The sequence below is a fragment of the Dissoconium aciculare genome, assembly GCF_010015565.1.
Source record: "Dissoconium aciculare CBS 342.82 unplaced genomic scaffold K489scaffold_6, whole genome shotgun sequence".
Classification (NCBI taxonomy): domain Eukaryota; kingdom Fungi; phylum Ascomycota; class Dothideomycetes; order Mycosphaerellales; family Dissoconiaceae; genus Dissoconium; species Dissoconium aciculare.
The window spans coordinates 1,297,316-1,309,201 of record NW_022984956.1 but is presented as its reverse complement, the minus strand read 5'-3'; the positions used below and the strand labels follow the sequence as shown (position 1 = coordinate 1,309,201).

Genomic DNA, 11,886 nt, shown 5'->3' with positions numbered 1-11,886 from the left:
CCAATCTCAAAACAGATATTCCACAAACAACGCTGCACATTCCAAAGCTGCGATTTCAATTTCAACCCAATACAGACCAAGCTTTCCACAAGATCAACATGCCGTGCTCGCTCCCCACAAATCACATGCTCCTATTGCTCCTAGGAGCGACGACGGCATGGGCGCAATTCAACTTTAATTTCGGGAACATGTTCCATCAGCAGCAGGAGCCTGAGAAGCAGAACATGCCGTCGGATTCGGAGTGGTTCAGGACGAATTATGATAATGGTGAGGGAGTGAATTCATTTCTTCTTTTGCTTATTTAGGTTTTCTGGAGGACGGCCATCATGGAATCGTCAAATCTTGCTGGCCCTGGGGAATCGACTGTAGAATATGACGGAGAAGAAAGAAGGGGGGGGGGGGGGGCGGGCTCTAAGAGCGATCGATTCCTTTACTTCTCACAAACAATTCCAAACAGAAGAAAGCGATTTGCATGGATCTCTTTCTAAAGAAAACGAAATGTTCTCCAGCTGACGCATCTTCTCTTCCACAGCGCACTGCGACAAATATCTCTGCCCAGCCACGCTCAGTTGTGTACATTTCCCGCATCACTGCCCATGCGCATTTCCCGACCACGAGGACAAGGTCGAATTCGGCGATGGGAGCATGGCGTGTGTGAGCAAAGGTGGTTTCAAGGCGGGTGAGGCGGGGAGGAAAATCGAGTTAGCGAGGAAAGGGCTGCTTTGAGAGGGATGGTTGTTGGAAAGAAGAGGAAATAGTTGGTCTTCCTGCGCAGAATCTTGTGTGGATCGAGGTGAAGCCAAGTGTCGGCGCGTCTTTTTGCTCGTCGAGGGAGAGGAAACCTGAAACGGAGCTTAGACATCACTGGTAAAAATGGTTGTGGTGATGGAAAGGCGCAGTATCGAGGCTCAAGATCACAACGTCGATGGATCAATGAATAAAATTGTCAGAACAACAAAGTACAAAATAGAATTGCAACAATGCAAAAACCCCAAGCAAGGTCCACGCCAAGCAAGTTCCATCAGCCATAGTTGTCAACCCTCGGTCATCGATCCATTTCAACATATCTCATTCCATCATCTCGCCTTCGAATCCCCAGGCACCTTCGGGCTCTTCGGCGGGAATTTGTACGCGTATAATTGAGGCTCCTGGATTCCAGTCTCCTCCCTTCCCCATTGATGCAATAATGCTTTCGCCATGACCTGCCGTTCCCGCTCCAGCTCATTATATTTGTCCCGCCACGCGTTCTCGCGCCGTTGTGAGGCCTCGGCGACTCTAACGTCGAGGGTCGCATTCACGGCCTGGATATCGGCGAGCGTTTGCTGAAGCGTTGTGAGCTCGGCTCGGGATTGTTCGAGATCGAGTTGTGCCTGTTGTAATGCGTCTCGAGCTTCGTCTCGGTCAAGAACGGCTTCGTTCAATTCGGTGATCTTGGCTTCTTGTGCTTGGTGGAGCAGATCGGCTTCTTGGCGGGAGACGGTTATGTTCTCGCTCTGGTGGTTTCGTAGAGCTTTCATATCCCGATCGTGAGATTCTCGCTCTTCGCGAAGCTGACGTCGAAGATCCTGTATTTGTTGTTGGAATGTTGTGGCAAGCTCTACTGCACGAGTACGTTCTTGCGTGCTCTGCGAGAGCTGTTCGCTGTGCTCTTGCTTGGCTGACGAAAGTTGTTGCTGCAATTGGTGCAGCTCGTCCTGTGCTTCGTCGGCAGCTACAGTTGCCGCAGCAACTTCAGCCTTTGTAACGACTAGCTGTTGCTCGAGCTCGGCGGTCGCCGTTTCCTCCTCGCGAGCGTTTTGCAGCTCGAGGCGCAGGCGATTAAGCTCGTCCTCGTGACTCTCACGAGCGTCATCAAGTTCCTCACGGTACGTTTCTGCATCCTCGCTTGCATCGTGCAACTTGCGGCGTGCGGCCTCGAGGTCTCTTCGGAGCGCTTGCAGCTCCTCTGTATGCTTACTTGCGGCGAGGTCCATTTCTTTTTGCACCTGTTGGAGTCGGGCAATACCATTTTGACCGTCACTGGCTTTGTCTGATTTCATGTTGTCAAGCTCATTGGTTCGTTGCTGAAGTTGGGATTTGACGCCTTCGTATTCTTGTCTCTGTTCTTCATTTTCCAATGTAAGGACTCGAATGGACTCACGAAGATTCTCCTCACGTCGATCTGCTTCCTGCATTTGCGATTTGTGGGCAAGACCATCCTCACTCCGCAGCTGTCTTTCGTCGTTAAGCGCCGATTGTAAGAGATCGTTGAATTGCTCCAATTGTTGATACTTGTTGTGCAAAGGATTCATGATTGAATTTTCTTCATGATAATCGAGATCTTCCTCGTCTTCCTCGTCATCTTCCACCTGGACTGACGGATCGGGCTGTATTGACGGAGACGGCGAGGAATCACGAGAATGAGTGGTGTTCCGTTGTGGATCGATTCGAATGGATTGTGGAGTCTTAATAAAGGAGCTGCCCAAAGGAGGGTCCAAAGGTTCAGGCCTTGATATCGATCGATTGGGAGAAATCTCGCTGAAATAATCCTCTACGGTTGGTTGCAAGAGGTTCGGCCGTGGTCGTGGAAACGGAGTTGATGTAATGCCATGTGGTTCCCATTCAGAGCTATCGACGGGCGTCCGCTGGGAGACTGATATTCTCGGGGGCGTGTCAGAAGGAGTGTGATGGCTGTGGTTGTCACCGTCGTCGTCGCCACCGTCCTCGTTGTGTTCAGACAATTCCTTCACATTGCCATCGACATTTTCAGCGTCTTGTGAGTGATGCTCGTGATCGGCTAATTGATTGTGGCGGGCTTTTGCCATTGAATCCATCTGCTTCTTGAGTCCGTGCAGTGTGCTTTTTCGAAGGGTCCCACCACGCAGCCAGTCACCCATGTTCTGAGTGAAGTCGCTCGGACCATCGATATCCTCTGAGAATATCCGCTCCACTTCAGGATGTGGTATCCCTGTGGAGTCATCTGATCTCGCATCTGTGTCCAAGCCGTCCAAGTTGACCGAATATTGTGAATCCGCAACCGACACCTCCGGCTTCCATGCCCGCACTGGAGGGCTTGACGGCAGCATGGTCGAAGGCATATTGTCGCCGAGCACTCCCTACGTCCGCATAATGTTATAGGAATAATAATTTGGTACAAATGGTGGTCCCCGATTAATTATCGCCGCTGGTCTCGTGATGTTTGTTTCTTGCCCGATTCGGACATGAAGGGAGTCAGCAACGCAGGCACGAATTCGACGCGTTCCACACGTGATCGACGATGTCATTTACACAGCATGAGCACATTGAATAATTGCGGAACGCTATATGTACATATTTTATTACATCAATGGCTTGACGATACTCCACGATTTTCCTGTGCCCCAGAAAGCTTGAATTTCAATTACAATATAATATTAACACTGTGCCCGCACTTTGTCGCGCAAAGAGCCCGCGAGCGCGCATGCCAAGTGCCAGTCAGTTCTTCGAGGCATTTGTCTCTCACAAGCAGACCAATGAACCTTCAACGGTGATATACATCGCGGCCACCGTGTCCCTGATCTGGTATTTGGTGGTCGCGTTCGTCTGTACTCTTGGATACATTCAGCTGTGAGCCGCATCGATCAAGTACGCTCCATGGACAAAGTCATGTTGACATCCCGTGCAGATGGCGATACTATTCAAAGCCCCTCCCACCACAAAAGGCATCCGTTGTCAGCAATGTCACGATCATTCGTCCACTCAAAGGGCTCGAGCCACGGTTATACGACTGCCTTGCCGCAACTTTCCGCCAGGACTATCCCAAGGAGAGGCTGCACATCCGTTTCTGTGTCTCTTCAGCGAGTGATCCATCCATCGCCGTCGCTCGTCAACTTCTGCACGACTTCCCGGGCTTCGACGCCCAACTCCTGGTCGAGAGCGAGGATGAACTTCTCACCAGCGGCGATCTGAAACTCGGACCGAATCCGAAAATCCGAAACATGAGTCGGGCATATCGTGAGGCACCGGGCAATATAATCTGGATTATCGACTGTAACGTTTGGGTCGCTCCAGGCGTCTGCTCTCGAATGGTCGCCAAGCTTGAAGGCACTGGAAATGGAGCATCACGTCCCAATAAATGCGTCCACCAGCTTCCCATAGTCGTGGACATCGAGCGTGCGACAGCTAGCGCAGACATCCAGGCCCACGACAGCGGTCGTGATGTGCGACCCACTCACGCCTCAGGAAAACTTTCGCCCGAAAGGACGGCGTTCTCAATCGGCGGCGGCCGCATGGAAGAGCTCTTCATGTCCTCCGCCCACGCCAAATTCTACACTGCCATCAATACCGTTCTCATTGCACCTTGCATGGTCGGGAAGAGTACCATGTTTCGGCGCTCGCATCTTAACCACTTGACGTCCGGCGCCGGCATCGACACCTTCAGCCACAATATCTGCGAGGATCAGCTGATCGGCGACATGTTGTGGAAGCAAAAGGTGCCGGAGGAGCGCAACGGACAAGCCTGGGGCAAACACGCTTTGTGTTTTGGCGATCTCGCCATCCAGCCTATGGCAAATATGAGCCTGGGAGAATACTGGTCGCGTCGGGTGCGCTGGCTGCGCGTGAGGAAATTCACCGTTACCCTGGCTACTTTTGTAGAGCCTGGCACGGAGAGCTTACTATGGAGCGTGTATGGCGCGTTCGCCATGACTACGCTACCATTGTTCCACGACAAGTTCGGGATCCCACAGACATGGACTGCATTTGCGCTCATTTGGGTTCTGGGCGTGAGTATTTGGTGTGCGTTGGACAGGAGGCTGTACCTCTTCCTCCACTCGGCAGCCTCGATCGATGTAGATGAGAACACGCCATTCTTTGCGCGCGGAACGCAGAATGGCGTGAAGAGACCTTTTCAGCAGTGGTTCTTTGCGTGGCTGGGAAGGGAGGCTTTGGCGTTGCCGGTATGGACGTGGGCATTCTGGGGTGGAACGACAGTTGGATGGAGAGGGAAGCGGTTCCGTGTCGGGATGGATATGAAGGTTCACGAGATCACGGATCATAATACGAAAAGCGAATAAGCGCACTGTCAAAAACATTCTCGAATGAATATGATATTTACTGATTCGTCCGCAGTGCGCCATGACAGTCGTTTGTGCTAACTCGCAAGCAGGCCTCTTGGCCACGGTAATACATTTGAAAACGATATCGGCAATGAAAAGACTCCGAATCACTGCGCTTCGGACGCTCGACATGAATTTCAGCAGCGCAGGGTCAGCCAAATCACATACCAAACAGAGTGCCGTGCATCACCATTTTACTCCCGGCTTTGCTTCGCCAATTCTCCACCGATCACAATTATCCTCCGGTACTTGAGTCGCGATGAAAACCGGCTCAACCGTCTTTGTCTCGACGGGTAGCCCTGACTGCTGCAGCGTCTCTTCGCGGCGAGATGAACGGTAATTCAATTCATCCTCCCCGTGTGGAGTTAAGCGACCAAACCACTCGTCTTGATTGCATGGTGGCAGTTCCGGGCTCAACGGAAACATTACTGCAAACGGAACTATGCGTTGCTGGCTTTCTATGCTGGAATTTGGGACCACCCTCGTGTTGGTCTCCATCGGCCTCTCCAGATCAATGCGACGGCGTTTGATTGCTTGCACCTGGTCCAGAATCGTACCCTCCGTCTTGCGACTCTGCAATGATCCTGAGCTTGATGCAGGCCATGCTTGAAGATGCGAATTAGTTGAATTGTCATTTTGCTTCCGTTTCGATTCCGATTGTGCAAGATTATTGGCTACATTGGCAGATGATGGAGTATGGGCGCCCTTTGTTGCTCCAGACCGAATCGTCGAAGTTGGTTTCCTTGAGGATCCGACAGTCACAGAACTCCGGATTGATTTTCGCGGTTTAGCTTTACTTGGGACTGCGTTTGAACCCCACTGGATGGTTTTCGGGGCCACAGGAACGGCCAAGGCGGCCCCTGACGGATTAGAACGCTTGTTCACATCCCTAATTAATTCTCCACACTGAATCGCATTCGATGCAGTAGCAAACGCAGGGAGTTTCCTCGGGAGGTTCGCAAACTTTCTTGCCCGTTCCAACCTTGCAGCCCCTGAAACGACGAGTTGAGGCGTGCGAATCTGATTAGTGTGCTTCGGATTCGAGTGCTGGCCACTAGGTACTATTTCTGCGCGCCCTCGCGGCCTCAAGGCTCTCTCAGTTGTGGGCTGATGACTCCGCCGAGGTGTATTTTCCACATCATCTCGGGCGCTGACATCTTTTGCAGGCGCGATCACCGACACAGAGCAATCTGAGAGCGTTTTAAATTGATCACGATCTTCATGTAAGTTATTGCGTCCTTCTCTTTCTCTGATCCCTGGAAGAGCATCCATCTCGGATGGCCTGACGCGCTCTCGCAGAAGAGGATCGGTCGCCGTCTGCCCAGCATGGTCGTCTCTGTCCATGACTTCTTCGACGACAACATTGTCGGGAGAGCCAACCATTTCAACCTCCAAGCGACGACCGAACAAGGTGCACGATTTCAATGCTGTCGCCATTGCACGAGCATTCACATCTAGGGGTGTGTTGACAAACACATAGGCCGATGTATCTCGAATGACCGGCCCGGCGAACACGACCACATCGGAATATCCAAGGTCTAGGATCAATGCCTCAAGTGCGCGCGCAGGTGTGTGTGGATCAAGATTTCCTACCATAACGTCGTAGCCATTGGCTGTGGTACGACGTGGGGTAGATGAGTTGCTGGTCTCCTTGCATTGCTGGACGATGTGACCATCTCCACAGACTGGACTGTCCGCTCGCTGTGACGCCTCTGTGGCAGCGGAAGAGCGAATCAGCCCCGGCGAGGGCATCGCCATGGAAGCTGTCGTTTGTAAAGGAGTTATGCTGGCTGCTCGACTGTACAGCGCTGCCAAGGCGTTGAAGACAACCCGGTTGTTGCGTGCAAACTCTTCATGATTCAGCCATAGATGGCCGAGCACAGCATTTGCCGAATGAAAGATGTTGGAGCATTCACCATCGCTGCAGCCCATCGGACATACCATGTGTCGAGTTCGTGCGTGGGGATGAGAGAGTGTCACGCCGATCGCACTTAAAGTGGCACGATGGACGGTGATACTATGGTTTTGCAGAGCTTGCGCGCTGGCGAATTGCCGCTCGCATGCTGGACACAAGATTTTGTCTCGGGGACCATGGAGTGTACTTTTGCAGAGATGGACGTCGAGTTCTCGAAGGGAGGTGAAAGTTCTGTCGCACGGAATACAATATGGTTGCCCGAGAGGTGTTGGTTTGTCGAGGAAATTTTGAACCTCTGTGAAGGTCAGCTCAAATCTCATGTTTGGTGGCGAGGCTGCGGCAGAAGAGGTTTCACAGAATTTCGGAGATTTTGAGGGGACCATGACACGATGGGACGCTCCGAGTCCATTGGACCTGATGCTTGCCATCGAGTCACAACCTTGGAAGAAGGAAGAAGCAGCTGAAAGGTGAGAAAAGGTTAGGAAGCGACGCCACAAGTGAAGGACGCCGTGTCCCGAGGTCTGTCACAACTCCAGCTTGGAAACGCATCACTCCGGAAGTTGCGCGGACTCAGCTTACGCAAACGGCCGATCCCGACATTGCAAGTATAGCAGATGCAAACCTGACAGCGTTGGATTCATCGATTGCTCTTGCCGGAACAGTTGAGAACATACTGCATGGGGGAAACATTGCATCGTCGTCGCTGCGAAACCTATTTCGATGTTTTCAATGCAAATGCCGTGCCAACATGGACAGATTCCAGCAGTGACATGACGATGGTGACACATCAACGGTCAAGACAGTACCATAGTGAACAATGCCTACAACGAGCGTAAAGCCTGGAGACTTCTCACTGCGCAGACGGCATCGTCTATGACGGCTGGATGAAAGCTTGGCCTTGCGATGTGCCCGATTGTGAAGTGTCCGACCGCAAAAAGCAAGATCTCCTTGCTCACATTAACTTTACCGCGCATGCTCCACTGCTAGACCAGTGCAAGACGCCTTCTCGAAGTCCACGGCAGGAGGCTCGGCCAGAGAGAAAGGTGGTCACACCAGGTTTCTCAAAATGTCGAGCATTTTGACACAGCATCTCGAGAAGGGGCTTTGCAACAACGCAAGAGATGTTGGGCATCAGCCGGGGGTCATGCTATATTCAAATGAACGATCTTCGACTGCATGGTTAAGCGTGCCGAGCAACGACGATTCTAGGATTGGTCAGTCTGGTGTTTTGACAGGCTTATCTGTGGTGAGAAATAGAGCGGAACGATGTGGAAGGAGGAAATCGTCTCAGTTCCATCACTCAATCTGATCACCCTCTTGTTCCCGCAGGACCGGAGATGCTCAACGAAAGAGTGGCATATTGAATGAAGCAGCCATATGTCGTGTTGTAATGGTTGACCACTCGTGATAATGATGAGGAAGGGTCTCTCGAGTGTAGTTTCCCAAATCATCGCACATTTCATGGCTCGCTTGTAATGATCAAAGTACCAGCTGGTCCCTCAATTGCTCGCTGACATGTGGGCATGTTATAATGCACTTGTCACTTGCTCTTTCCTCGCTCAACAATACCGACGTCACCCACATCCGGCGGAAACGATGTGTGATCTCAGCATCATTCACGCACTTCCAAGGCTGGTTCAATACTGAAGCCTACAAGTGACGAGTACCCCAAGCTTGAAACCGCTTGTCAGTACTCTTTGACATCTTCTCCAAAGGTTGTTGCCCATTTGGCGCAGGCAGCCACTGCTTTTCCTTGGCTCAGAAATTCTGTAAAACAATGGTCTGGACCAATTCTTGAATCACTGCCGAACCTGCGTCACCAACTACGGTTTGTCACGATTTATGCGGTTGTTACAAGCTCAGTCATCAGTTGCAATCGGATGGAATAGGCAATACCCATTCATGCAAAGTCTGATCCAAAGATCTTGAATATCACGCCATGGCTGAACATCATTCTTGCACTGGCTGCGGGTTCTACGCCGCCACGAGACACGATCTCGAAAAGCACCATCGAGTCGAGCGCCATTTCGCCTGTGAAGACTGTGATTTCGTTTACACAGCCCAGGTGGAATTGGACTCTCATCTGACTGGTTTCGGCCATAGTTCCGCTCTCTTTAATATGACCGATTCGCCTCACTTTGATGATGACGCAAGAGTTAAGCTGGCGATCTCAGAGGAGGCCTCGATGGAATGCTTTGAGTGCGCACGTACATTCTGCGACCTGGGCGCTCTACAACAGCATAGGAGTCACACCAATGCCCACCCGCGCACGAAATTGAGATGTCCGGTCTCTAGAGCTTGTCCTGTCACTTTCACGACAGCCGGGGCAATTCTGACACACATCGTGGATGAAAGATGCAATTGGAACACCAAAGAAGCACAATGTCAAGCACTTCGCAACCAGATATCGGAGTTGCAGTCCACGAGTGCTAATGCTGGGAAGGAGGCGGATGCCAAACATGTTCAAGTCTTACGGCGTCTTCTCGAATTACAAAGAGTGAAAAAAACAGTCGATTCTGAGAATGGTCAACTCACGCAGCGCAACATTCAACTGGAGAATGCAGTTAAGGATTGGAAAGCGAAAGTCGGGCAGATGTCGAACGAAAGATTGGCCCGGGTAGACGAAGCTACTCAAGCAAGAATTGCTGCATCAGCATCGAGGGGCGCCGACGAATCAGAAATCCTTGAGTTGAAGGATTCAATCAAGACCTACACGTCCAAAGTCGATGATCTGATACAGCGTAATTTGAAGCTCGCTGATTCCTGCACAGCTTCTAAAGCCAGGTGTGATCAGAACATTCAGCTCGTTGCGGAGCTCCAAGCCGCGAATAGAGTTGCGTCGCAGGAACTTGAGCAAATGTCAATGGAAAAGCTTCACATCGCAAAGGAGGCTGCCCAACTCAAGATCGACCTCGAGGCCGCCACAAAAATTGCATCCGAGAAAGATAAACAGCAGTCCAATGAGAAACTTCACATTGCAAAGGATGTTGCCAAACTCAAAATGGATCACGAAGCCAACGAATTAGCGTCGCAGAAGCTCGAACAATCATCCATTGAAAAGATTCAAATTGAGAAGGAGACTGCTCAGCTCAACAACGATATTGAAGCTGCGAATAGTTTTGCGATCCAAAAGGTTGAGCAGTCGTCAATCGAAAATCTTAACATGGCCAAAGAGGCTGCCCATTTCAGAATTGATGGATCAGTCTCGACGGCCCACGCCCTCTCGATCAAAGACCAGATGAGATCATTACAATTCCAGCACCAGGAAGTTCTTGACCGGCTCACACAGAGTGCGAAAGAAGCCGAAGCTCGCTTAGCTATTGATCTGAATCGACTTCGCTGCACAATGAGTATTTCCTTGAACGATGTCAAGCAGGCAAAGGATACGACTGCAGTAGCGACTAGCGAGTCTCCATCGCCGATCAAGATGATTACTATCGATATCAAATCTTCCGTTAAAAATGATTTCCAAATGACGGAGGACCACGGTCAACTTGCCGTTGAGCGCTGTCATGAGGCCAACAAAGAGGGAAGCGCCACAGATCATCAAGTAAGATCAGGGGATGACCAGAAGAACAGCCACGAAGTCGAAAAGCACTTTCCCAGCGAGACGACTTGTGCTACGCTGAATACTCAAGTGTCGCCGTGCGCAAGTTCTAGTCCCGAACCTCCGTTAGATCGCGTGGATTTTGACAAGGATAAGCAGTTAGCTTTCGACCACTGCCACAGTTCTGTTTCAGATCCGGCCAAAGTACAAGGATCTTCTGTTGCCACAAGAAGATATCCGCAAACTTTCACTTATCCGGGAACCGATGCCAGCACAATCGCGATCCTGAAGTCGGTGGGACTCTACACGCCACGAACAAGTCCTGATCATGGCACGTTTCTTGGCAAATGGACTCTGTCCGAAATGCCCTTGTGTAGATCTCTGGAGAGATTTGCCGCAGTCTTTGTTCCAGACCAAGTCTCCTGGAAGGACAGTGTTCGCCGCCCCTATGCACCACAGCAAGTGCAAGACAATGCTAATGCGAGTGTCAGTGCTTCTATCGTCGAAGCAAATATCTCGTGGAAGAATCGGGTGAAAAGAAAGGCCGTTTCCGAAAGGACCGGTCTGCCAACCCCTCAGAATAGCCCTAAATGTGTTCGCTTCGGTGAAGTCGACGAGGCAACCGAGGAGCCAGTTGCCTCGAATCACGAATCGCGAGGCTTGGGAATTCATGTTGATCGGAATGACGAGGACGTCATCGAGGACCTCGCCAGCTCGTTCGAGAGGCAGCTAAGTCTGGATCCATGGGGCGATGTGTCATTTCCGGAGAAGCACTAAAGTCCTCCTTGATCTGATTATGCTAAGTATCCCCTGCAGTGCGCCGATATGTTGTATTTGTTCGGGACCTTTGAACAGTCCATTGTCATTGTCATCGGTGTCCTGGACAGCGGCGTCGATTATGCTTCAATCATCTGTTTTTGAGATCTCGATTGAACGCCGTAGAGCATGGATTAACTTCAAAAGCTGAGTCGATCGAACTCCCGATTTCCGTGTATCGTGCGAGCTGGGTCGACGAAGTCACCAAGTATCAACATCTAGGGTTTCACTGTGTACGACATGAGTTCGCTGAAGTTATCGAATTGAAAACGTGTTGATGACCAACGTTGTGACAGCTGCCAAGCCATGGGTGGTCGGCGTCACGAGACTCGATTTGGGGGCGAGGAGCGAAAATTTAATGATTAATTGAGAAAACGTCATGATCGTAAGAAGCGAAAGCAGAGGGTATCGAGACTCAAGTCCACCCAACACGACCCATGGTTTATCTCAATCCAAAACGTCATGGTCGCCGTGCTGGTTTTCAACACTGTAAACCAGAGCAGCAATCCTTCATCCTCGACAACTAAGAGCGA

General features: G+C 51.0%; 5 protein-coding genes across 5 annotated transcripts; 3 read left to right on the top strand and 2 right to left on the bottom strand.

Annotated features, from left to right (window-relative positions):
• Nucleotides 1-125: 125 nt before the first annotated feature.
• Nucleotides 126-726, top strand: K489DRAFT_318884 (uncharacterized protein; the record flags this gene model as incomplete). The annotated part of the gene is made up of 2 exons (XM_033601357.1): nt 126-267; nt 533-726. The coding sequence occupies 2 exons, from the start codon at nt 126-128 to the stop codon at nt 724-726; spliced, it is 336 nt and encodes a 111-aa protein (XP_033460100.1).
• Nucleotides 672-3,160, bottom strand: K489DRAFT_380453 (uncharacterized protein). Its single transcript, XM_033604882.1, has one exon. It carries the CDS (start codon nt 3,075-3,077, stop codon nt 1,077-1,079), a length of 2,001 nt encoding a protein of 666 aa, XP_033460099.1. The 5' UTR covers nt 3,078-3,160; the 3' UTR covers nt 672-1,076.
• A 279-nt stretch (nt 3,161-3,439) lies between these two features.
• K489DRAFT_370653 (glycosyltransferase family 21 protein) lies at nt 3,440-5,033 on the top strand (the record flags this gene model as incomplete). The annotated part of the gene is made up of 2 exons (XM_033603161.1): nt 3,440-3,585; nt 3,644-5,033. The coding sequence occupies 2 exons, from the start codon at nt 3,440-3,442 to the stop codon at nt 5,031-5,033; spliced, it is 1,536 nt and encodes a 511-aa protein (XP_033460098.1).
• Nucleotides 5,034-5,261: 228 nt separating this feature from the next.
• K489DRAFT_370652 (uncharacterized protein) lies at nt 5,262-7,418 on the bottom strand (the record flags this gene model as incomplete). Its single annotated transcript, XM_033603160.1, has 1 exon — nt 5,262-7,418. The coding sequence occupies one exon, from the start codon at nt 7,416-7,418 to the stop codon at nt 5,262-5,264; it is 2,157 nt and encodes a 718-aa protein (XP_033460097.1).
• A 1,372-nt stretch (nt 7,419-8,790) lies between these two features.
• On the top strand, nt 8,791-11,861 carry K489DRAFT_224130 (uncharacterized protein). Its single transcript, XM_033599754.1, has 2 exons — nt 8,791-11,180; nt 11,423-11,861. The coding sequence occupies exons 1-2, from the start codon at nt 8,930-8,932 to the stop codon at nt 11,629-11,631; spliced, it is 2,460 nt and encodes an 819-aa protein (XP_033460096.1). The 5' UTR covers nt 8,791-8,929; the 3' UTR covers nt 11,632-11,861.
• Nucleotides 11,862-11,886: the final 25 nt, after the last annotated feature.